The 26,588-nt window shown below is 45.7% G+C and overlaps 1 protein-coding gene and 1 non-coding gene across 2 annotated transcripts; both read left to right on the top strand.

Annotated features, from left to right (window-relative positions):
• Nucleotides 1-65: 65 nt before the first annotated feature.
• Nucleotides 66-26,526, top strand: Vipas39 (VPS33B interacting protein, apical-basolateral polarity regulator, spe-39 homolog). Its single transcript, XM_052738623.1, has 20 exons — nt 66-252; nt 2,701-2,793; nt 4,945-5,047; nt 6,078-6,218; nt 7,583-7,621; nt 8,909-8,973; nt 10,712-10,768; nt 11,786-11,878; nt 12,748-12,781; nt 13,393-13,495; nt 14,726-14,753; nt 15,693-15,766; nt 18,514-18,589; nt 19,218-19,352; nt 20,077-20,118; nt 20,413-20,502; nt 23,282-23,368; nt 23,844-23,933; nt 24,338-24,442; nt 25,576-26,526. The coding sequence occupies exons 2-20, from the start codon at nt 2,701-2,703 to the stop codon at nt 25,594-25,596; spliced, it is 1,476 nt and encodes a 491-aa protein (XP_052594583.1). The 5' UTR covers nt 66-252; the 3' UTR covers nt 25,597-26,526.
• Nucleotides 6,997-7,103, top strand: LOC128111407 (U6 spliceosomal RNA). The gene has a single exon (XR_008218645.1). It is a non-coding gene; the product is annotated as a U6 spliceosomal RNA (small nuclear RNA).
• Nucleotides 26,527-26,588: the final 62 nt, after the last annotated feature.

The raw sequence follows: 26,588 nt of genomic DNA, 5'->3' as shown, positions 1-26,588 counted from the left end.
TGGCACGGTGCGCAAGCGTTTCTGGGAACGGTAGTCCAGAAGCCCCGCGGCCCATCGGGAGAGCGCAAAGATGACAGCAGCCACGGAACTGCAACTTCCAGGATGCTTTGCGGCTATCCCTTTAACCTTCTTCAGCCCCTCTCGCGACTGTCCCCTTCGGCCCCTTCTCTATGCCGCACAGCCTGTTTAGAAAGGCTGGTCCGGTGGCTGAGCCTGGCGCTGTCCTGAGAGGGAGGGCTCGGTGTGGAAGAGGTGAGGGTGTCCCAAGCCCCTGTCTGGGCCGCGTGTCTAGTTGAACCCACCCTTTCCGCATCCTTATTCTTTCCCTGTCTTTGAGGCATCCCTGCATTCTCACTCCTGACCTGATTCTTCTGGTCAGGACCATTCTTGGGAGTCAGTATGCTCGGAGCTGGAGTTTCCAGTGAGCATCGGCAGCTAGTTGAGAACGCAGCATTTAGTTCTGAACGAGCATGTCCTCTCCCAAGGGCTCTCCAGGCTCTGGTGTTTGCCGTGAACGTGTGACTTCCTGGACGTTCTTCTTGTAGCCTAGAAACATTGCCTTAAGAACCTAGCCTCGCTTCTAGTAGCTGGTTTCTACAGTGCCCCGAGACAAGGAGCGCCTTGGTTGTGGGGTTTTGGTTTTGTTTTTTTAACGGGTCCTGTTTTCCCTGTGTCATGTTTCTGTTTACCTTTCTTATCTGTCGCCCTACCCTTGTGGGCTCTCAAGTACAGGTGATGATAAGATCAAACCTCGGAAACATTTTAAACCACGTTCAAACACCCTTTCTAGTCACTCTGAACATTGTACGGGATTGATTTATGCCTTCTTAGAGTTATTAAATGTTATCACTTTGCTTGCCAAGTAAATCATAGTCTCTTTTGCCGATAGAAGTACAAGTTGATACAAGGTATCCATTGCCATAGTCTGGTTAAAGGTTCTAGAAATTCTCTCGTGGAATATTTGTTTTGTTAGGCACATTCTGTGCTTATTCGTATACTGTAAAGATCTACCGTACTTTTCCCAAAAGTGAAAAAAAAAAATGTAGAAGGGTCATGAAAGACAGTGTAGAAATAGTCTAGGGGCCAGAAAAACCTGGATTGTAGAGTGATTAGGCCTTGTCAGTGGGAATCTCCCAGGCCTACCTTTTAGGATTGTTCTAAGGCTAAGTGAATGACAGAGTTATTTATGAAATTGCACACATTCTAGAGACATGTATTTCTGCTATACACACACCTTCAATATTTATGGCCTGGTTTAGAATTTCTTTTAACTTTTAGAATTGCTTTTTAAATGTTTTTTACCCCCTTTTTGGAGGCTGGGAATTTAGCTCTGTGGTAGAGTGCTTGACTAAAATGTGTGAGGCCCAAAGTTCAATTCCCACCAGTGCAAAAAAAATAAACGAATTTCTCTAGTTTTAGCTAGGCAGTCAGTGATGGCACACACCTTTAATCCCAGGACTAGGGAGCCAGAGGCAGGCAGATGTCTGAGTTCGAGGCCAGCCTGGTCTATATAGCGAGCAAGTTCTAGGACAGCCAGGGCTACACAGAGAAACCCTGTCTCGAAAAGCAAACATCAAAAAAAATTCTCTAGTTTTATCTAAGGTACCATTTAAGATTAAGGAAGAAGAGCTAATGATGGACACATTAGCTTTCTGCCAGGCAGTAAGCACTTTGCATGTATTTTCTAATTTAGTCCTCATTCTTGTTAGACAGGCTACCTGCTATACCTTATAAGCATTATAAATAATATATAATATATATGCATTATATTTTACATGTCAATAAGGTATTGAATGCCTAAAAGGTTGTAAAGTTAAGTGTTTATGTTCTGCTAGGCATTTTTTTAGGTTTTTGGAATATTATTTATTTTTCACTATAAGCGAGTCAGGCAAGATAGCATTTCTCCAAGGCTTAGAAATCATTTACCTTTTGACTCTGAGATCCTGTAGCCATTCTTAGTTATTAGGTTAAACCACAGTTTCCACTCTTATCCAGGTTAGTTCGAAAAACTTGTTTTTGCAGAACAACACCTAGAATAGTTAGAAGTTATGAGAAGAATTTGGAATCTCTTGGCTAACCTTATATATTTTCTTCCCTTGGTCATGATCCCAAAAATTGACCGTATAATTGGCCAAGTGATTAATAAAATAATCATGAGTTGATGATACAGGCAAGATAATTCTGATTCTTTTAGTTGTTTTCCCTTCATTTATGGTAGTTACTTAAAGAGCGTACAGGGAGAGAGGGACATTTGTTGGCTGTGGTCAACTCTAGTGTTCCCAGAGCTTAGAAGAGTGTCTCAGGTTAATACATGAAGTCACTTTTTCTGTTTGGGGTGAGCTTTGGCTGATCTTTGTATGTTCTGCAAACTTATGACGAGTCTGTAGAGCATTTGCCTCTCTTACAACATCCCATTGGTTTGGATACCCTTGCTCTAACGTGATCCTTCGGGAGGAAGACCATGTCTTGCACTTTTTATAGCTCTTACAACACCTGAGAGTATTTGAACACAATAGGGGTTCTAGGAATGAATGTTTGTGTCTAATTGGAGTTTCTAACGTCATCTGATGAGTCTAACTTTTATGGCAGGTACTTTACCAGATTCTTTTCTACATCCTGTATTTCTGGGAGCAGTTAGTAGTGTAACACTTTTTAGAGAGTTCCAAAAGGGACCTGTGCCTGTCTTCCTTTCCCCGCCAGATGAACCGGACAAAGGGTGATGAGGAGGAATACTGGAACAGCTCCAAGTTCAAGGCTTTCACTTTTGATGATGAAGATGATGAACTCTCACAGGTAGGTGTCCACAGTGCTAAGAATCATAGTTTACTCTTGAATGCCTCTCGGAAATTTCTTCTCATCTTCAGTAGGCTCAGAATGTTATGGCTCATAATCTTCAGAAAAGCCTGTATGTTAGTCAGCTTCCTACCCTTACATGAAAGACTCAAGGTAATCAACTGATCCACAGAAAAAAAGCCTTATTTTGGCTCAGTTTTTAGGGTTCGAGATTATGATTGGTTGCTCTGAGCTTTGGACCTGGGGTAGGCAGCACATTGTGGTACAGTCACATGATAGAACAAAACTGCTTACCTCATAGCCAGAAAGTGGAGAGAAAAAGGACAGCATGGAGTCCCATAATCCCCTTTGAGAACACCCTTCAATGGCCCAAGGATCTCCTGCTGGGCTCCACTTCTCAGGCTCTACTGCCTCCTCATAGGGCTGCCCTGAAGTCCAAACTTGTAACATATAGGCCTTTGGGGGACCTTCAAAATCCAAACTATACAGTGGTCTGTGAGATGGCTCAGCTGGTCAAGGTGCTTGCCGTAAGTATGGTGACCTGAGTTTAGTCTCCAGAACCTACGCCTTACAGTTGTCTTGCTTAGTTAGGTTTCTGTTGCTGTGACAAATACAATGACCAAAAGGAACTTGGGGTGGCAGTGGCTGATTTCAACGTAGAACTCTGTGGTCACACTCTGTCACCGAGGGAAGTCAGGGCAGGAACCTGGAGGCAGGAACTGGAGCAGAGGAGTGCTGCTTACTGGCTTGCTTACCCTGCTCTCTTGTAGCACCCAGGACCTCCAGCCCAGGAGTGGCACTGCCCACAGACGAGTCTAGTGGGGTCATTTTCTCAACTGAGGGACATAAAACTAGCCAGCACCACCTGTCTTTCTTGTGAAGTGGAATGGGCACACCTTTACATACACATGATACAGGCATGCACACACACTAAGTTAAAATTAGAAACAGATACAAACTATGGCAGCCTTCATGAAGAGGAGACTTTAAAAAAGAGCCAGAAAGATTATAAAAGCTAACTTTATCCTTCTTGCTATTACCTTAAAACCACAGATTGTTTATTCAAGTGATTTAGTTGGTGAAGACCTTGAACTTCTGACCTTCCGGCCTCTGTCTCCTTTTTCACTTCTTTTCTTTTTGGTTCTTTTCGAGACAGAGTTTCTCTGTGTAACAGTGCTGGCCGTCCTGGATCTCACCCTGTAGATCAGGCTGGCCTTGAACTCACAGAGAGCCGCCTGCCTCTGCCTCCCTAGTGCTGGGACTAAAGGCCTGCGCCACCACCGCCTGCTCCTTTTTCATTTCTAAAGAATTTTTATTACGTGTATTCGTGTGTGAGGAGCACAGGAGTCACTGTTGGTGTGTGGAGGCCAGAGGACAGCGTGTAGGAGTCAGTTCCCTTCTTCCACCATGTGGGTCTTGAGAATTGAACTCAGATTATCAGGCTTGGTGGCAAATGTCCTTACTTTTGAGCCATCTTATAGGTTCCTGTTTCTTTTCATTTTCTCTCCTCTTTTTCACTCCATCTTTCTTTCACGGGGTCTCACCATATAACCCTAGCTGGCCTCATTCACAGAGATCTGCCAGCCTCTGTCTCTTGAGTGCTGGGATTAAAGGTGTGCTGCTGTATCCACCATACCCAGTTTTTTTTTAACTAAATTTTTTTTTCTTTTATTATAGCTGCCTCCATCTCACGAGTGCTGGGATTATAGGCATGTACCACCACACCCAGTGTCTATCATTGTTATTTTTGGTGATGGAATCTTGTGTGTTTCTCTGACTGATCACGAATTCTTGGGCTCAAGCCATCTTCCTGCTTTTGTCTCCCTGGAAGTTGGAACCAGAGGCGCACACCACTGCTCCTTGATAACTTGTTTTTGAAAAATGACCTGTCTGGGAATAGTCATTTTTGGAGAAGTGAGTAATATTCACTCAGATTTGCAGACAAGTTATAGAATATGATTAGAATTCGAAAGTGACTTTGAGTCTTCCGCCGACTGCAACAGTGTCTAGGTGGGATGTGGACTACAGGTACAATAGCTACAGATAGTTCTTGGCAATCACTGAGTCCCAGCTGCTCAGCCTTCTTGGTTTTCAGTGAGACAGGAGGGAAGTGAGAAGTGCCGGACTACTCTGCTTTATGTCCCTCTACAGTTAAAAGAATCCAAACGGGCAGTGAATAGCCTTCGAGACTTCGTGGATGACGACGATGACGATGACCTGGAGCGAGTCAGCTGGACTGGAGAACCTGTGGGAAGTAAGCTGAAGAAGCCCTACGAGGGGTTCTTGTCAGTAGTGAAGGCTGTACCGCTCTGTCTCCTTAGTGCTGGTCCGAAATAGAGCTGCTCTTCTCAAATGGTGCAGCCTGGAAGTTAGTAGCAGCCAGAGCCACGTGGAGAAAGACAACAGTAGTGCCTCCGTGGCTTTCTGGATCTGCTGTCCTGGAGTGAATGCCTGGATGGCTGTTTCAGACTCATGGGGTGCCTGTTAACATTGCAGATTCCCAGGCCATATGTGGTCATATTTGGGAGTTGTTGACTTAAATAAATGAGCTGTCCTTAGCCAACACATTTTAATTATATAATACCACTTAATTTCTTCATACACTCTGTATAGTATACATAGACTCTGTTTAGGTAGTATAGTGTGATTTAAAAAAAAAAAAGAAAGGAATTGGCATAGCCGGGCAGTGGTGGTGCATGCCTTTAATCTTAGCACTCGGGGAGACAGAGGCAGGCGGATCTCTGTAAGTTCAAGGCCAGCCTGGTCTACAGAGCGAGCTCCAGGACAGGCACCAAAACTACATAGAGAAAACCTGTCTCAAAAAACTTAAAAAAAAAAAAAAAAAAAGAATTGCCTGGGCATGTGGTGCATGCCTTGGATCCCAGCACTTGGGAGGTAGAGGTAGAGGTAAATGAATATCTGGAGTTTGAGGGCAGCCTGGTCTACAAAGCGAGTTCCAGGACAGTCAGGGCAACAACAACAAAAAAAGAGTGAACTAGGAAAAGCAACCTAACACACACCTGATCTGTTAAATTAGCTACTTTAATGCTTGTTCAAGAGACGAGAGGCAGACCATCTCTCCGTGTGTCCGAAGGCCGTTTGGATCTCCCTCTGCTTGCTCCTCCCTCTCTCAATGGTGCTAATGATTAGTCTACTAATTACAATCTTTGCAGGCCTCCTGCTGGCCGGGGCACCAGGGCCTGTTGGACAGGCTTACATTTGTTGAGTGTTGGGTGTCAAGGACTGATGTGGATGAGGCTTACTTAGCTCTTACCATCCTGCAGGTATCTCGTGGTCCATCAAAGAGACTGCTGGGAACAGCGGGTCCACCCCTGAAGGACGGGAACAGCTAAAGGGCCGGAACAGTTTCTACACACAGCTGCCCAAACCTACTTCTGCCTACTCCCTGAGCAGCTTCTTCAAAGGTAAAGAGTGGTGGGGGAGGACAGGGGTGTCCTTTGCTTTCACCAGGAAAAGCCTTGGGCTGATGTTTTCATTGACTGCGGAATTCTCATTTGAGCAGGCAGTTTAGTACTAGGAATGGGAGGAATGAGAAATTCCCAGGTATTAGCCTGGGTTTGTAAACATGAATGAAATGGACAGCCCTGGGTCGAGTACTGAAGAAATCTGCCTAGATCAATATTCCTCCTTGCCTTTTATGCCATCCTCTAGGGAACCTTTGTGTGTCCCTGGTGGGAATGTATAATTGTGCAGCCACTGTGGAAGTTAGTGTGGCAGTTTCTAAAGAAGTTGAACAAAGGATTAGCATGTGAACCAGTATCACTTCTAGGTTATTAATAAAAGAATTGAATACAGGCACTTGAGCAGATGTTTGTATGCTAATATTTGAAGCAGCATTCCCAATAGCCAAAAAGATCTAAATACTGTGTATGTCCATTTTGGACTAAAAGGATAAGCACAACATGGAATACAGATGCAATGGACTGTTAACTTAAATAGGAATGAAAGATATATGTTATAATAGGGATGAGCCGTAGGGAGTTACAGGGAGCAGTAAACCACAAGAGAACAAATACTGTCTTACCCCACTCATGTTGAGAGACGTTTCCTCAGGGCTGGGCTGGAGGGAGTGGAGAGTTACTGCTTCCAGGCAGTCTCAGGGATGGTGGTAGTCATTGTAGGGCAGCGTGGACGTACTTCATGCCACTGAAATTACACTAGATGAGCAAAGTGGTAAACTTTGTGCCCGCTTCAACAGCACATGCACTAAAATTGGAACGACATAGAGAAGATTAGCATGGCCCCTGCGCAAGGATGACACACAAATTCATCAAGTGTTCTGTATTTTTGCATTTTATAAAACCGAAAAAAAAGTGGTAAATTTTATGTTATGTATGTATATTTTAGCATACTTAAAATATTTCTCTCTGACCCTTGTTTTACTAGGACATGAGATTTCTGAAGTTGAAAAAGACTTCATTTATTTTTGTTTTGTTTTGTTTTTTTAATGTCTATGGGTGTTTTGCCTGCATGTATGTCTGTGCACCATTTGTATACCTGGTGCCCACAGAGGCCAGAAGAAGGTGTTGGATCCCTTCAAATTGGAGTTACACATGGTTGTGAGCCACCATGTGTGGGTGCTGGGAATCAAATCCTGGTCCTCTGGAAGGGCAGCCAGTGCTCTTAACTCTGAGCCATCTCTCCAGCCCTGAATAAAAGCTGTTTCTTCATATTGGATAGTAAGGCTCTATGTGCCCCGTGTCTTCAGCCAGGTTCGGGTGGTCTGACCTGAACCTTTGACATCTTCCTGCTGTGTTCTTTCCCTCAGGCAGAACGAGACTTGGGAGTTTCCAGTCCCTTTCTGATGGTAAGCATCGGCCCCTTTCCTTGATTGCTGATTTAAGGTACAGCCTGGAGAGTCATGGGGACAGGTAGTAATTGGATGAGTGGGTTAACTTTCCTCTAAATCTGGAGAAAGTGTCTGATGCCAAGGGAGGAGGGAGGAGTCGCATAGGCTCCATTACCGGGGTTGACTGCTGGGGCTACAGTCAGGAAGGAGAGGTGTTCTACCTTTGGCTGTGGAGGTCCCCAGGAGACAAACGGTTGTGCTGTGTTTTTGTTTTGGTTTGTTTTGGTTTTTCGAGACAGGGTTTCTCTGTGTAGCTTTGGTGCCTTTCCTGGAGCTCAATCTGTACCCCAGGCTGGCCTCAAACTCACAGAGATCCACCTTCCTCTGCCTCCCAAGTGCTGGGATTAAAGGCGTGCGCCGCCGCCGCTGCCGCCGCCGCCGCCGCCGCCGCCGCCGCCGCCGCCGCCACCACCACCTGGCCTGTTTTTTTAGAGAGGTTTCATTGGGTAGACAGCACAGTGGGCAGAGGAACTTACATAGAGGCTGGTGTCTTAGTCACTGTTCTATTGCTGTGAAAAGATGCCATGATGAAGGCAACTATTGTAAGAGGAAAGCATTTAATTGGGCTTGCTTAGTTTCAGAGGATATCCCATTATCATCATGGCAGGAAACATGGCAGCATGCATTGCGCTGGAGCAGTATCTAAGAACTACATCCTGATCCATAGGCAGAGAGAGAGACTCTGGGCTTGGCATGGGCTTTTAAAACCTCAAAGCCTTCCCCCAGTGACACACTTCCTCCAACAAGGCCACACCTCCTAATCCTTCTTAGTCCTGATGACTAAGCATTCAAATACATGATCCTATGGGGGCCATTCTTATTCAGACCACCAGACAGCTGGATGACCTGAGTTTGATCCCTGATCTCAGAGTTGTCCTTGACCTCCACACGCCTGCATATGTGCTTATGCACACACACACACACACACACACACACACACACACACACACACACAGAGCATGTGGGAAGAAAGCAGGAGAGAAAAGAAGGATAAGAAACAGACTGCATAGCTGGGTGGTGGTGGTGGCAAACATCTTTAATCCCAGCACTCAGAAAGCAGAGGTAGGCGGATCTCTGTGAGTTCGAGGACAGCCAGATTACACAGAGAAGTCTTGTCTTGAAAGAAACCAAAAAAGAAAGGAAGGAAGGAAGGAAGAAAGAGAGAAAGAAAGAAAGGAGGAAAGAAAGAAAAGAAAGAGGCTATATGTACAGTGCCTTCTAAACTGACTTCTGGTTCCTTTTCAGCTCTGTCAGACACACCTGCCAAAAGTTATGCTCCAGAGCTGGGGAGGCCTAAAGGGGAGTACAGGGTGAGTTACAGAATTTCACTTCCTTCCCCTCTATTACTTACTTGATTTTAAAATTACATTTATTTATGGTGTGTGTGTGTGTGTGTGTGTGTGTGTGTGTGTGTGTGTGTGTGTGTGTGTGTGTGTTGGCCACGTGCCAGGTACAGATGTCAGAGGACAACTTAGGGGAGTTGGTTGTCTCCCTGGGTCATTAGGTTTGGCAACAAGTGCCTCTCCCTGCAAAATCACGCCACCAGCCTTCATTTTGTTTTTCTGAAATCTGGTCTCACTCAGTAGCCCAAGCTAGAGCCTGGCAGTCACCAGATAGTCCATGCTGGTCTGGAACTTACGGTAATTCTCCTGCCTTAGTCTTTCAAGTGTTGAGATAATAGTTGTGAGCAATCAGGTCCAGCTTGAGTTATACCTTAATATTAGTGTGACACTTACACAGTATAAAGTACCTTGCTTAATTTTCCCAACTCTGAGCATCTGTTATAGTCATGTATCACAGAATGACAGGGATACATTCTGAGAAATGTGTTTCTAGGCGGTCTCATCTTTGTGCAAACATAGGGTGTATTCACACAAACCTAGCTGCTATAGCCTGTATTCCACACCTGTTACCTGAGGATGTGACCCCGGTTGTGGGTTACTGTACCCATGGGTGTAATGACAAGTGTTTGTAAATGTAGAAGGGGTATATATAGTACAGTACTAGGGAAGGGGCTGGAGAGATGGCTCAGTGGGAGTGAGTGCTTAGTGCCCAAGCGTGACAACCTGTATTTGTATCCTCAGTGCCCACATGAAAAGCCAGGCATGATGAATGTTTCTACAGTCTCAGTGCTGCAGGGGGCACGGACAGGAAGATTGCTGGGCTCAGTGAGAGAGAGACCCTGTCTCAAGAGAACATGTGGAGAGTGGATAGAGCAGGATATCCTCCTTTAGCCTCCACATACGTGTGCATGGGCTCGTGTTTGTACACATGATTGTATCACACACACACACACACACACACACACACACACACACACACACACACACACTACCAGACAACAGGAAACTTTCAGTTCCATCTTAATCTACTGGACTGCTATTGTATATGCATTGGCACATGAATGTATTTCAACCTCCACTTTGAGATGAGAAAACTGGTCTTGTAACAGTAGTCCTTAGTTGGGTTCCCACAACTAGGAAAGGATAGGACTTCCACTCAAAGTCTGTATTTTTCTGACACAAGCCTAGCATGCTTCCTTGCCTTTGCTGCTGCCTTTTGGGAATTTGACGTGAAACTAAGTGACTGTCACTGTAGTCTGGGATGGTAGAGGTTAGACTCCCACGAAGCATACTAAACAAGCAAATTGACTCAAAGGGAAGAAACTATATTCTAAGACCAAAAGGGGGCTATGTGTCGAATGTCTCCCCTTCTGTTGGCTAATGATACTGAATATTGGGGTGTCAGATGTGACTGGTTGCATATAGTGTAGAACCCTGAACCAGTAGGCGGAGGGTCCTGGGCTTTGCTATTGGTATATCCCTCTTTAGGCCACCTATTCCTGCCTGTGTTACCTGTGCTGTACTTCCTGTAGAAACTCAAACCAAGACCAAACTCTGAACAGGACCCTTCCAGTTTTATGTTTTTGATCACTTCTTCCCCATAGAGTACCTCTCCCATAGGTCAAAGATTGAATTTGAGGCATAGAGCTGGTACACTAGTCATTCTGAGCCCATAACGTATGGCTCATGTGTTGCTCATTCCCAGGATTATAGCAATGACTGGAGTCCCAGCGACACAGTGCGACGTCTCCGCCGGGGCAAGGTAAGGCTGCTGCAGAGAGAATGCTTGAGGAGTCTTGGGCAGGGTGGGTAGCATGTTCCACAGGACGGATTTCCTGACTGCCTCTCCAGTTCCCGTTTCTGAACTGGAGTGGTTTTCAGGAGCTAAGCAAATCCACTAAGGTTACCAGCCAGCTGCAGAGTCTTTGGCTCTCTGGGGTTTGGAGTTGCTTTGCCAGCATAGGGGGAAAGCAGTTGTGGATGATATAGCCATGTGTGGTAGAGCACACCTGTAGTCCTAGCACTTGGGTGGCTGAGGCAGGAAAATGACAAGTGTAAAGCCACCCTGGGATGCATGACAGTTTTGAAGCCAGCCTGGGTGCACAGTGGAAGAAGCCCTCTCTCAAACTTGCTCTTATCCCATAAGAAAGAGAGTGGTACATTGTGAATTAATTTTTATACATGGTATGGGATAAGTGTTGAGGTTAATTTTTTTTTCTTTTTTAATATAAATACCAATCTTTGTTAGCACTTTTGAAAAGACTTTTTCTCATTGAAATTTGGGAGTATGTTTTTTGAAAATCGGTTGATCATGTAGTGACAGTCTTTCTTGTGTGACATTTTAGGAAAGACCAAGCTACAGTGGCTGAGAGCAGAAGAGTGTTTTGGTAGGCTAGGAACAGGAGGGCATTAATGTCAGCATGGACAGTGGGGCTGTTTAAGGGTGATAGAAGTGTTCTATGTCTGTTGTAGGCACTTTCAAAGCTGAGCTATACACTTGCCTAGGGTGAGTTTTATTGTATGAAAATTACACATGAAGGAAAAGTAAGTGATCATCTGTTGGCTTGGCCAAGACTTGAAGGCTTTGGTGTCCTATAGGGCATCACATTGCACTAGGTAGGGTGTGGTGGGACCTGCAGGCTCACAGCACGGAGACCAGCGTGTGACTATAAGGTTCCCTCTGGATGCTTCCTGTCACTGTTACCCTTCTCTCACTATCAGTGACAAAGGAATATGGGCAGCGGCTCCCTTACATACTCTCTGTGTTCTTACTCTGCAGGTCTGCTCACTAGAACGATTCCGCTCCTTGCAGGACAAGCTGCAGCTCCTAGAGGAAGCAGTAAGCATGCATGATGGAAACGTCATCACTGCAGTAAGTGTGAGCTTTGCTAGCAGTTGTTTAGTAGCTCCTGAAAATTCAGTCAACACTGGCTTAGCAGTGGGTTGCCTGTCAGGAGCCTGGCTTTCTCTCTGAGGCATAGTGTTCTCAAGACAGCTGTGCTCCCGGCTCAGCCGGTGGGACATGCGTTCTATGTGGAACTGTTAATTGTTACTGGAAAACAGAAGGCTGCCTGCTCTATCTTATGCAAGGTATTATGGCAGCAGAACTGTGTGAGAGTAGTTTCTCAACAGACAAGAAGTGGAGTATCTCTCTGCCAGTGTGGACACAGTGGCCATGGGCATGTGGACACCTAGGACACGGCTCAGTTCCAAATGTCTGTTCTTTCCTGCCGTCCCACAGAGAGGGCATGCTCTGCCTGCAGTGATTTGTTGGTGGACTTTCTCTCTCCTGCCAGTCAGCTCTGTCCTTCCAGCCAGCTCCCAAATATCCACACAGAGACTTATTATTAATTATAAATGCTCGGCCAATAACTTAGGCTTCATACTAATTAGCTCTTACATCTTATATTAGCCCATATTTCTTATCTATGCCCTATCACATGGCAGTACCTTTTTTCAGTATGGCATGTTCATCTCCTGCTTCTGCATTTGGCTGGCGACCCTGTGACTCCTCCCTTCTTCCCAGAGTCCTCTCAGTTTGGCTCTCCTGCCTTAACCTGTTCCTGCCTAGCTATTGGTCAATCAGATCTTTATTAACAGCGACACATCTTCACAGTGTACAAAAGAATTATTCCACAGCAATGATTCCTCACAAGTTGCTGGCCTCGTTCCTAGACATGAAGTAGTCAGGGCAGCCTTTGGGTATGAAAGAATGCACAGTCTTTGTCTTCTTTCCTCTAGGTTCTGATCTTCCTGAAGAGGACCCTAAGCAAAGGTGAGCATGGTGTGAAGGAAGTCTCCACTCAGCAACACCTGTGGCTTTTATTTCAGAATTCACCAGGATCAGGTCTGGTTCAGAGCTGGAGTGACCTGTGACTTAAGAGCATCATACCTCTGAGGGCAGCCTTTAGGGTGGGGGCAGTATTAGCTACCTCTCTCTGTTGGGAACACTTGGGCTGTGTGCTTGAAGAAGTGAGAAGTACCCGTTGTTAGTATTATTGAGAACTCAAAGGCTGACCGAGTGGCTATGTGTTGCTCTAGAGCAGTGGTTCTCAACCATATCAGATATCCTGCATATCAGATATTTACATTATGATTCATAACAGTAGCAAAATTACAGTTATGAAGAAGCAACGAAATAATTGTATGGTTGGGGGTCACCACATGGGGAACTGTATTAAAGGGTGCAGCATTAAGAAGGGTGAGAACCACAGCTCTAGAGCACAGAGGCTGTTGGTGATGGTGAGTTGAGATCAGAAGAAACCACTGTTAGCTGTTGCTGGGCTTTCAGGAGATGCTGTGGGTGCGGGAGTGGAGAAGCCAGTCTCGGACTTGAGTGCCAGGTAGCTGTACTTCTTTCCCCACCCAACTTCTTCCTACATGCAGAGATCCTCTTCCGAGAGCTGGAGGTACGCCAGGTCGCCCTGAGACATCTCATTCATTTCCTTAAAGAAATAGGGGACCAAAAGCTGCTTTTGGATCTCTTCAGGTAAGAGCTGGGCCTCTGGTCTATGAGGTTTACTAGGTGCATTGTCAGAACACTCGGGGCTGGGGTGTGCAAAGAAAGTGAAGACACTATCCTGTTCCAGAAACACCTAGAAAACAAGATCTTGAGATGTGTTGGGGTATTACATCATCATTCAGGCTGGCAGTATGGCAGGGTGTTAGGATTCAGGCCCCATCGTCAAACATACCTGGACTGCATGTGTGCTGTCAGGTGTAGCCTGTTATCTTGAGCAAGTCACTAGACTTCTGAGAGTGCGCTTTCTCCTTGTAAAACGGAGGTGGTGATGTCTATCACACTGGGTAATGAAGACTGAGTGGGTAGGCTAGCATTAATCTGTTGTATTAGTGTTTGCTAAGCATTTTCTTATAAAACACCGATTAAAGGTCCCCTCCTCTTGTTCAAGTGATGCCAGTGAGAAGTACGGTAGAAAAGAAGGGGCTATAATTTTTCAGTCCGGATCCCCCATGGAAGTCTCACAGCAGCTTTAGGAGGCTAGGTGAGAGGTGGGCTGTCTGGTGGTGGCCTTCTGCCGTCTTTTCCTTCTCTCGTTCCCCTCGGTGGGGATGAGTTCTTGTTCTTGGATTAAACTGTAAGCGTGTTTTATCCTTTCCTTAGGTTTTGTGGCCCAGAGTAATTCATTTACCCTGTGGCCAGAACAGTGATGAGCTTTCTCAAATACTGATGTGGGAAAGCAGTTTACCCAGTTAGGTCAGAAGGAATTTACCAAAGAAGATGTGCTCACAGAGGCAGGCTGTTTGCTGTCTCTGGCTTTCCTTTCCAGTCAAGGAAGTCTTGTCAAGCATCACTTCTGTATCAAGGCGGTGTTGTTAATTATGGTCTATTCAGAATAAGGAGGAAACAGACCAACTACATTAGACTCTATACATGAACGAAATAAAGAATTGTGTGGAATGTCTGTTCTCAAGATTGTTTTGACAGAAAACAGTGTTTTGATTTTGAGTAAAGAAACATGGGCTAGGGCAGTCTGTTTAAGCTCTTAATGCCCTGCCCTGCGTGTTTCATTTAGTTAGGACATAGAGAAAAGTAGATCCGTAAGTCACCAAATGTTTTGAAGGGGTAGAGGTGGAAGAATTGTAAGATTAGGGTACCTCATTATGTAGAGACGATGAGTGGAACTGTGTTTCTTCTAGAGCTTGTTGGAAATGCCGCTCCTCAGTACATTAACTCTCCTGCTTCCTTCTGCTTTCCCAGGTTCCTAGATAGAACAGAAGAGCTGGCGGTAAGTGTGGTGTTTGTTTCTGTAGGGAGTCTGTTTACCAGGCATCTAAGCCAAAACCCAGCCTAGCCGCCAAGCTCTCCTGCCAATTGAATTGTTTCCTGTCCTTTGTAGATTAGATCTAGAAGTCAGGTATCCAGGAAATGACACAGCCCACCATATTCCCCAAGCACACACATAATCATCTATAGTCCAGGAGAACTCTCTGAGAATAAAGGATTTGGGTTTCTAGAGCTTCAAGCTGGGAAGATGGGGAGATCCACTTTATCAGTGGATAAAGTGCTTCATGTGGATCCCCAGGACTCATGTAAAAACTGGGTGCAGTGGGTATGCATCCATAGGCCCAGTGCTGAGGAAGTGGAAACAAGAGGATCCCAGAGGCTTGCTGGCCTGGTAGTCTGCCTTCAGGAGCGGTGAGAGACCCTGGCTCAGGATCAGGTGGACGCACTGAAGAGATGGCTCAGGAGTTAAGAGTGTGTATTGCTCTTGCAGAGGACTGGAATTCTGTTCCCAGCACTTGTCAGGCAGCTCATAACCATCGTAACTCCAGCTCCAGGGGTTCTGATGTCTTCTGGCTCCTCAAGCATGTGTGTACATACTTAGAATACATCTATAAAGAGATAATGTGGAGAGCAATAGAAAAAGAACCAGATGCTGGCCTCTGGCTCCTACACATACATAAACACAGGCAAGTGCGCGCACACACACACACACACACACACACATTCACTTAGTGCTCTCTCTTTCTCTCTGTCTGTGGCAGGCGTGTGTGTGTGTGTGTGTGTGTGTGTGTGTGTGTGTGTGTGTGTGTGTGTGTGTGTGTGTGCGTCTTTTTGTGCTCATACGTGTGCTTGGACAAGTGCTCTACCTCTGGATGCTACCCAAGCTCCCGCTCTTCTGAGGAGACATAATAGCTTAAAATTCTTCTCTGGTTTTTTGTAGCTAACCCATTATCGAGAGCATTTAAACATTCAGGACCCTGAAAAACGAAAAGAATTTCTTAAGACTTGCATTGGGTAAGTGGGGAAAAGCAGTCTTATGTAGATGTAGTCAGGAGAAGAAAAGAGGATGGAGTGGGCGGTTCAGAAGGGAAAGGCTAACGTGAGTCACATGGCACTATTGGAAGGTCGTCCCTCAGTGGCTCCCAAATACTGGTCTCCAGCTGAGTTGTCACTGATAGTTAACCTGGGAGAGACTCTTTCCCTAAAGCTGAATGCACTGGATTGGAAAGATTCTTTTGTTCTGGGACTTTGTTTCTCACGTATTCCCCCTTTTAGCAATAAAATTGGTGGTGTTTTTCTTAATGACGTAGTGTAATAAAGTTAAAAAGTGACTTTTTATGGACCTTGTGCATTTTTCCTGTTATGGGTCTTGAAGCCCACAGTCAAGACTGCTGCTGTAGTATGAGCTTTCATCCAAACACAAATCCTCCTTGTAACAAACAAAGCCCAGATGTTACTGTTCTTCTGATGGGATGCTCACTGCTCTGGGAAGTCCAGATGTTACTGTTCTTCTGATGGGATGCTCACTGTTCTGGGAAGTCCAGATGTTACTGTTCTTCTGATGGGATGCTCACTGCTCTGGGAAGTCCAGATGTTACTGTTCTTCTGATGGGATGCTCACTGCTCTGGGAAGTTCAGATGTTACTGTTCTTCTGATGGGATGCTCACTGCTCTGGGAAGCCCCAGATGTTACTGTTCTTCTGATGGGATGCTCACTGTCTTGGGAAGTCCAGATGTTACTGTTCTTCTGATGGGATGCTCACTGCTCTGGGAAGTCCAGATGTTACTGTTCTTCTGATGGGATGCTCACTGCTCTGGGAAGTCCAGAGGTTACTGTTCTTCTGATGGGATGCTCACTGTCTTGGGAAGTCCAGAGGTTACTGTTCTTCTGATGGGGTGCTCTCTGCTCTGGGAAGTCCAGATGTTACTGTTCTTGTGATGGGGTGCTCTCTGCTCTGGGAAGTGACTAATTTTTTGTTGCCTTGCCTTTGCTATAGGAAAGTGCTTCCTTAGGTTAAGCTGCAGTGTGCTTCTCAGTATCTTTCCATACAGCTGCATAGTCTCCAGTAGCCCCTGCTCCTCAAGGTCCAGTATTCAGGGTTGTTTCAGCCATTCCTCACGGAAGGATTTCCAGGTTCACATTTAGAATTGCTTGTCAGCTGGGCAGTGGTGGGGCACACCTTTAATCCCAGCACTTGGGAGGCAGAGGCAGGTGGATCTCTGAATTCAAGGCCAACTTGGTCTACATAGAGAGTACCAGGACAATCAAGGCTATGCAGAGAAATTCTGTCTCAAAAAACAAAACAACAGCAAAAAAGAATTTGCTTGTCTATGAAACCCCTAATTTTAATGTTACCAGACAGATAGCGTGGCTCACACTTACCTGGGACAGTAACTAATTTCAGAATTCTTTCTGAAGATTTCCTTTGATTAGAGGAACAGGCAGCATTGTCTAAAGCAGTGGTTCTCAATCTGTGGGTCATAACCCCTTTGGGCGTCCCATATCAGATATTTACATTACAGTTTATAACAGTAGCAAAATCACAGTTATGAAGTAGCAACAGGAGTAGAAATAATTCTTTGTGTGGGCGTCACCACAGCACGAGGAATTGTATTAAAGGGTCACAGCATTAGGAAGGGTGAGAGCCACTGACCTAAAGGATGGATTTCTGAACTGAGAGTTTAAAGGCGCCTTTCACTGTCATGTACCCCAGACTGGCTTTGAACTTGCTATGTAATCAAGAATGACCTTGAACTCCTGAGCCTCCTAGATTGACCTCACAAGTGCTGGAATTACAAACGTGTGCCAAACCATATCTGCTAAGGACAGTTCTGAAGATGGAGTCCTTGACGTTTCTGTAGATTGGTACAGTCTTTGGATATTTGCCAACCTACCACTATGCTATATAACTTAATTTGCTTTTTATTACTCTGCTCTAGAAATAGTTAACAGATTAAGTAGAGTTGAACAAGGCAAGGCAGGGTTTGTGGGCATGTTGACGATGAGCATTGTGGGCTTACTAGCTTTGTGACCTACTCAGCAAAGGTCCAACTCCCCAAATAAGCACTTGCAGCTGTGCGTTTGTGAATTTTCAGGAGATCCCTTTTGAGTTTTTAAATTTACAATATCTCTCTCTCTCTCTCTCTCTCTCTCTCTCTCTCTCTCTCTCAAAAGAGTATCATGTAGCGGCCAGGAGGCAGTGGCACATGCCTTTAATCCCAGGACTCAGGAGACAGAGCCAGGCGGATCTCTGTGAGTTCGAGGCCAGCCTGGTTTACAGAGTGAGAGCCAGAACAGGCACCAAAACTACACAGAGAAACCCTGTCTCGAAAAACAAACAACACCAACAACAAAAAGAATATCATGTAGCCCAGGCTGGCCTTGAATTCCCTCTGTAGCCAAGTATGGCCTTGATACTTTGATTCTCATGTTTCTACCTTAAGAAAGCTGGGATAATGGGCATATACTGCCTCACCTGGTCTGTGCAGTGCTGGGGATTGAACCTGGGGCTCCATGCATGCTGGGCAAGTACTGCTCCAGCCAAGCTCCATCCCCAGCTCCAGTTGGCAAATCTCACATGCAGCATCCAGGCCGGTCTACTCTGTTTTCTGCTTTTCTGTCTCAGAAGATGCTGTAAGGTGCATTGAGATCAGACTTGTTAAAACCAGGAGCCTCAGAAGGTTTTAGTGAGCAGTTGGTTTCACTGGGTTTGTTTTGCTTCTCACATAGAAAGTGGTACTAACCCTGTGCCCTTTACCAGTTTGCCATTTTCAGCAGAAGACGCTGCGCACATACAGGACCATTACACGCTCCTGGAACGCCAGATCATCATTGAGGTTAGACTCCTTGTCTCTGCTTTCCGTATTCAGCATCCAGGCCACTCCTTTGCTCTGCACATGCCATTTTCTGGCACAACCTTTTATTTCCTCTCTGAGTTTTCCTTGATGGTTCTTAAGCATCCTTTTTCCTCTTGCCTGCTGCTAGCCTGGAGGTATTTTCTATTTCATTTTTATTCCAAATTGCTTGTGTCATATCCACTGCCTACATTTCTTCTTTCCCTCTCTTTCTCTCCCTCCCTCCCTTCCTTCTTTCCTTTCTTACTTTGTTTCTTTTCTTTCTTTTCTTTTTGTTCTTGAGACACGATCTCATAGAGCCCAGGCTGACCTAGAACTCACTATGTAGTAAGGCCATGAACTCCTGATCTTCCTGCTTCCCCCTCCCAAGAGCCAGGATCACAGGCATGCAGCACCAAGCTGAACTGTTGAGATCTCTTAATTAAACTTAAAATCTATGATCCGTTTATGGATTTTAGTCCTCCCTGGAATATCCTAAGCAATTTCTATGTTTTTCTCTTTGGCTTCATTCCTAGGGTGGGAAACACAGCTGCTGTAGTAGTACAGGTTTTTTTCCCTGCCTCTCCCCGTGGACATTGTTCCTTCTTTTATTTGGCTTACTCCATCACAGGTAAACGATCGACATCTAGAGTCTGCGGGGCAGACTGAGATCTTCCGAAAGCACCCCCGTAAAGCTTCCATTCTCAACATGCCACTGGTGACGACGCTCTTCTACGCCTGCTTCTATCACTACACGGAGTCCGAGGTACAGGCGGAGTAAGCAGGAGCATTGTTCAAATCCAGTGTTGTGAGGTATTTTTTGTGGGCTCGTGTGGTTTTCAGAACTCACCCAGAAACTTCTCAGGCCCTCACAAGAGTGAGCCGAAGGGACAAAGGTTTATGAGGGTTTGTGTGGCCATGTGTGGTCGGCACGCTAGCAGAGCACCGGGTGTCTCTGGCTCCCTTAACAGTGGCATAGAGAACAGTGTCATATGGTTATGGATTCCTCTCTATTTGAAAAAAATAACTTTATGTGGATGGGTGGTTTATTTTACCTTCATGCATGCCTGGTACCCATGGAAGCCAAACAGGATATCTGATCCCCTGGGACTGGAATTACAGATGGGTGTGAGCTACCATGTGGATGCTGGGAATTGAAGTCAGGTCCTCTGCAGGAGCAGCCGGTGCTTTTAACCACTGACTCACCTCTCCAGCCCCTTTTCTTTTTTAAAAGTTTGGACTTGACTTAACCTTCACGTGCTTGTTTCTTTCTTGGATTAGCAGGAAAATGGAAAAAGCACTGTGCTCACTAGTCTTCTTCCCGATGAAGTAGGTTGTGTGCTTTTCTGTTAGACCTGAGGGAGACTTTCTCATAAACTGATTTCTGGGTTTAAATGGTTTACAATAAGACACAGAGAGTTCGTGTAATAGAAAAGAAAATGGGGGCACTGGGTGCTGTCGTTGAAGTTTCTTTTCCCCTCTCATCCTAGGGGACCTTCAGCAGTCCCATCAACCTGAAGAAGACATTCAAGGTAGCCTTGCTGTGACTCTTTTGTAAAGTAGTGTCAGGGTGTTGCATGAAGTGGATGTGACATGGTAACCCTGTGTGTGTCCAGAGCTAGTGGGGGAAAGCTAGGAGTTAGTGTGCAGTGAAAGGGAACTCTAATGTTGCTGTGTACAGCAGTGTGGCCTTGGAAGATAGGGTGTCTGATGACCCGAGAGGACAGGATCAATAGCAGCAAATAGAGACACTTTTCTAGCATGTCAAAGCATTTAATGAATGCATTGCTATTTCCTCTTACGTTTTCCTGGTTTCTGCTCTTCAGATCCCAGATAAGCAGTATGTGCTAACAGCCTTGGCTGCTCGTGCCAAGCTTCGAGCCTGGAATGATGTTGATGCCCTCTTTACCACAAAGGTGGGTGTCCTGACGCTTGTGCGTCTGAGGCCTTTGGAGTGAGAATGCCTTCATGGGCCTCTCAAATTCCAGGTGCGACGAGTCTTCTTCCAGCCTCTGTGTTCTGAAATTTTAAGTGTAAAGAAAATTGGGAAGAAGAGTCTAGTAGCCACTGTTTCTCCCTACTGATTGATTAACATTTTGCTGTATTATTTAGCTTCTACTTTTTTTATATACTTTTTTTTTTGGAACCATTTGAAAGTAAACGGTATGTATAACACTTTTGCCTCTAATATTCAAGCTTTTATCTCATAAATATCACATCTCAAGAAATTTGATATTAATATAATTATATTATCATAAATATCTGCCATATATACATCACTTTTTTTTTTAAAGATTTATTTATTTATTATGTATACAGCATGTATGATTGCAGGCCAGAAGAGGGCACCAGATCTCATCACAGATGGTTGTGAGCCACCATGTGGGTGCTGGGAACTGAACTCAGGACCTCTGGAAGAGCAGCCAGTGCTCTTAACCTCTGAGCCATCTCTCCAGCCCCCTATACATCACTTTTAAATTAGCTTGTTACTGTTTTTAGATTTTTTTTTTTAATTTATGTGTATGAATGTACCATGTGAATGGAGCTATGGATAGTTATGAGTCCCCAGGTAGGTGCTGGGAATTGAATCCAAGGCTCACAAGAGCATCAAGTACTCTTAATCTCTGAGCCATCTCTCCAGCCACTGTTTTTAGTTTTTGTACTTCCGTGTTATTAGGATCCAATGATTGTATTCAATCCTTGGATGTGACTGTAGTCTCTGCTAATATATATATATATATATAGATATATATCTATATAGATATGTCTATATAGATATATATATATCTACTTAAACAGTTGATTATTGTGTATTATAAAGTATACAGTATAGTATTTTGATTTATATAATGGAATGATTACTATAGTCCAAGCTAATAACATCTATTTTACATCATCACTCTGTGTGTGTGTGTGTGTGTGTGTGTGTGTGTGTGTGTGTGTGTGTGTGTGTGTGTGTTAATAATCCCCTAAATGCAGTTATGGCAAATTTCTAGTTTAAGGTATCATATAGTTAGCTACAGGCTTCCTGCTGTAGCTTAGAACTGAAGATTTACCTATCTGCATTACCATACCCTTTAGCCCACTCCTGTTTTTCTTTCCCCTGCAAACCACTGTTTTCTGTTTCTGTGTATTTGAGATTTGGGTTTTTTTTTTTAAGATCTTATATAAATAAGATTATGTAGCTTCTTCCTGTGTCTGGTTTACTTCCCTTAGCATAATAACCTCTAGGTTAGTTCATGCTGTCATAAAAAGCAGGATCTTCTTAAGAGTGGAGGCCATTCCACTGTATGTGTGTATGTGAATATATATGTATATGTATATATATGAACACACGCATATATACACACCACAGTTTCATTATCTGTTTTTCTAGTGATAGACACCTTTTTCATATTTTGGGCTATTGGGGATAATGCTGCAATTCATATAGGAATGGTGACATTAATATTTTAAAATTATATTTATTTTGTGTATGTGTGTGTGTGGTTTTTCTTTCTCAGGATCGGTTTGGTTATCTGAGATCTTTTGTGGTTCCATACAAATTGACTTAAAATTTAAATATAAGTAATTTTTCATTCTAGCCTTGAGAATTTTCTAGCTTTTCTTCTTACTTATCAGCTAGTTATGTTAACTACTAAAGCAAGGCATGCTAATGCAAAAGCCAGCACTGTAGACAGTGTGTGTGATGAGTCAGGAGGGCTGGGACTGTGCTCAGTGGTGGTGAGCGCACGGTGGGTAGTGTGCACGAAGCCTGCCCTCATTTCCCAGCACAGACAAGAAGAGCTTGGTTGTCTGTTGTCTACCTGCTCCCGCCTCACTGGGGAGGGACTAGTCCTTCCCAGACCTTCCTGCAGTTTACAGACGGACAATCCCATGTGCGTGTGAAGGTGGAGAGGTAGAGTCTCCGTACTGACAAACTCATGCTGTGTGTGTTAGTCACCACTCATCCATTCAGGAGCTCCTACCCTCGGCAGTCCTTGGCTTTTCTGAAAATCCGTCTCTCACTGTCTCCTCCCCCACCCCTTCTCTCCACCTGCTTTTCCCTCACTGTCTCCTCCCCTCACCCCTTCTCTCCACCTGCTTTTCCCTCACTGTCTCCTCCCCTCACCCCTTCTCTCCACCTGCTTTTCCCTCACTGTCTCCTCCCCTCACCCCTTCTCTCCACCTGCTTTTCCCTCACTGTCTCCTCCCCTCACCCCTTCTCTCCACCTGCTTTTCCCTCACTGTCTCCTCCCCTCACCCCTTCTGTCCACCTGCTTTTCCCTCACTGACTCCTCCCCTCACCCCTTCTGTCCACCTGCTTTTCCCTCACTGTCTCCTCCCTCACCCCTTCTCTCCACCTGCTTTTCCCTCACTGTCTCCTCCCTCACCCCTTCTGTCCACCTGCTTTTCCCTCACTGTCTCCTCCCCTCACCCCTTCTCTCCACCTGCTTTTCCCTCACTGACTCCTCCCCTCACCCCTTCTGTCCACCTGCTTTTCCCTCACTGTCTCCTCCCCTCACCCCTTCTGTCCACCTGCTTTTCCCTCACTGTCTCCTCCCCTCACCCCTTCTCTCCACCTGCTTTTCCCTCACTGACTCCTCCCTCACCCCTTCTCTCCACCTGCTTTTCTGGTCATATCCTGAAGCACAGTCGCGATGAGGCCAGTGTGTTGGTGATGTCTGGCCCACCCACTGCTTTCCTGCCTTTCAGAACTGGTTGGGTTACACCAAGAAGAGAGCACCCATTGGCTTCCATCGAGTCGTGGAAATTTTGCACAAGAACAGTGCCCCTGTCCAGGTAATGGCTCTGAAAAAGAGCTAGTGGTGGGGACCTGAGCTGTTCTCATTTTCTTAATGGTAGCACTATGGCTGTGCTGGGCCTTGAGATAGAAAAGGGCAGCTGGGAGCGTTCCTTTACAAGTACTCTGAGACCTTTGAGGAGCGGCTACTGTGTTTAGTGATATGGAGAACTGTGCACTGTTCCGATGACTCAGGAGCATTGCTTGTAGGCAAGGACGTCAAGGGACATGAAGCATGCTCTGAACCAGCTCTAGAGCACTGCCTAGTGGTCTGTGTATCTGGACTGCTCTTCCCTTTCCTCCTGAGGCAGCAGGGACATGCTGCCAAGCATCACCTCATTTCCCACTGCAAAACCGTGGTTCGTAATGGCAGTCGCAGACATGGGGTATTGAATTCTTCCTTCTTTAGAACTTGTTTTTTCTGCCCAGGGAGCCCTGTGTTTTCCTCATTAATCAGAGTACTTTCTCCCACAGATACTGCAGGACTATGTCAATCTGGTGGAAGATGTGGACACAAAGCTGAACTTAGCCACGAAGCTCAAGTGCCATGATGTTGTTATTGATGTGAGTCCCCAAGGAGAGAACCCTGAGTTAGGTCTGGGTGGAGAGTCGGGGATACAACATTTGCCCCAGATCCCAAAATGCTCCCAGCCATTTTGACTGAATGGACAAAATAGTCTGGCAAGAGTCAGTTTGGAGACCAACACCCTTGTATTGTTTTCACAGTCTTCCAACTGAGTTCTGTCAGCTTTTAGGTCGAATTTGGAGTCATTAGGACTGAGTCGAGCTGTGTAAGGTCTGTGGCCTTCTCTCCAGCGAGGGGTTCTGTGGGTGCTTTACACGTATCATCTTACTGTAATCTGTTGTCCCTCCCTTGAACCCGGGGGCAGAGGAACAGTGAACTCTCAGAAGGAGTGAGCCCCTCATAGAGAGGCTGAGTAGGGAGTTGATTGTGTTTTGGTGCACAGACCTGCCGCGACCTGAGGGACCGCCAGCAGTTGCTTGCCTACAGGAGCAAAGTGGATAAAGGATCTGTTGAGGAAGAGAAGATCGATGCCATCCTCAGCAGTTCGGTGAGCAGCTCCACTCACCCCCGGTGAGCCCAGGAGACCGTTCAGAAAAGAGCGTCAAGTGCAGACTCCCGAGGCCAGGCGGGGCACTTAGCCAAGCCACGTGGGTACAAGACTCACCTGTGGACTGCAGTAGTGGAAACACCGTTCAAACAGCAGAAGTCACTCTTGAGAGACGAAATGATAGAGGAATAACCTGAAGACCTCAGCATGCAGCTTAGCTGTGATTGCTGGTTATTGTTAGACCTAGCAGATAGCAGGAACTACAGAGCACATGATATGGACTCCATGTCCAGGCTGTATGTTCCCTCTAGGACATGGTTGTGACCTGCCTGTTGGAAATAAGAAGGGAATGAAATGGAATTAGTTATTTGGGAAGTCCAGCTGGTTATCTCTCACGGTATGAAATCACTGAGCTTTTCGTTAACATAGAACTTAGTATTAGGAATTTTGACACCTTTACTTGGTCACTGGTAAATCTCTGCAGTCAGAAGGCCAGAGCCAGGTTAACGCTCTAAAAACCAGCAGTCTGTAAAATATAGAATAGGTATTTAATCTATCTCTGAATAAATGAACTCCCACATACTAAAAGGAAAAATCTTCTGGGTAGATCATTTAATCAATAAAGTACTTGCCTTGTATACACAAGGATCTGAGTCCAGTGCCCAGCACCCACCTAAAGGCTGGGCATGATGGCATGTGCTTGTAATCCCAACACTAGGGAGGTAGAGTGAGGTTCCCTGGGGCTCACTGGTCAGCTAGCCTAGCCTAACTGATAAGTTCCAGGCTAGTGAGAGATCCTGTCTCAAAAAAACAAGGTGGGTAGCATCTGAGGAATGATACCCAAGCTTGACCTCTGTCTTTAACACACACATGCACACGCAGAGAGTTAAAAATAACCTTTACTGGTGCATGTCTACAATCCTGACCCTTGGGAGGCTAAGGCAGGGAGATCAGGAGTTTGAGGTTAGCCTGGGATATAGACTGAGTTCCAGGCCAGACTGGGCTACATAGACACACCCTATCCCAAACAACAAAACTCAGCAGCGCCCAATTCAACCCTTATTCTCACCCCCCTCCTTCATTGTAGTGATGAGTGAAAACTGATCGCACCTTGTTGTATGCTTTTCCCACAGCAAATTCGGTGGAAGAACTGAGTGTCGTTTGCTGTCCTGAAACCTGCCTCACTTCCTACTTTTCTGCCTGTGAAAATAGAGAGCCCTCTCCTTGGGAGAGTCCCAGCATTCAGCCACATGAGCCTGTCACTCGCAGGCAGGGCCTGCTGCTTTGGGGACAGGGACCAGCATCTGAGCCCATGAACTTCAGGCTGGTCTGTCCAAGGGATATTATCTAAAGGCCAGTACCTAAGGCTTTGACTCACAGCAGAGCCGCTCTGCATCCGGTGCTTTGGAGAGGTGGGAGCCCATCCTGGCTAAGATGTCTTGGTCAGAGAAGTGAGTGCCCCAGAAGGACATCTGAACTAAGAGCTACTGTGTCACAGGGCGGTCAAGACATTCCCTCTCAGCCATTATGACCCAGGACCTGGTGTTAGACATGGGCGTTTCTGCTCTAAAGGAAGTCAGAACTAAATGGACTCTTCAAGAGCCTCAGGAAGGAATACGAGTATTGCTCAGGACCTGCTGGAAACCAGACTCAAATTCTCAAGCACAGGGCCACCCATCTTATGACAGACGCTTCCTAGACGTGGTATCTTCAGCCAGTATCCACCCGCTGTCCCTGTCGACTTTTTGTTCATAACTTAGGGTCCCGCTCTCCCCTGCACACTGTCTGGGTGGTGCCCCATCTGCTTCCCCCTGTCCCTTCCTCCGGTCTCTGATGCAGTCTTCCATGGAATTCGGATCCACCGGTGCTGGAGCACGCTTCTTTTATGCAGACATCATTTCACCAGAAGCAGCCATAAGTCTCATCTGAGCTAATGTGGCAGAACTTCACTCGGCTATCTCAACAGAGGTTTTGTTCCCCACTTGGCCTGCTGGGGACCTCAGCAGTGTTAGATTCTGCCCTGTGCCTCCCTGAACTGGATTTCCCTGACATGCCTACACTCCAAATAAAACTGTTGCAGTCTTGGTGCCTTCTCTTCCCTATCTGGTTACTTAGTGCAGGATGTGTCTTGTCTGCATCTGTGACT

Source organism: Peromyscus californicus, unplaced genomic scaffold (genome assembly GCF_007827085.1).
Source record: "Peromyscus californicus insignis strain IS unplaced genomic scaffold, ASM782708v3 Scaffold_15__1_contigs__length_86483966, whole genome shotgun sequence".
NCBI classification, from domain to species: Eukaryota; Metazoa; Chordata; class Mammalia; order Rodentia; family Cricetidae; genus Peromyscus; species Peromyscus californicus.
This window is presented reverse-complemented; position numbering and strand designations above follow the sequence as displayed.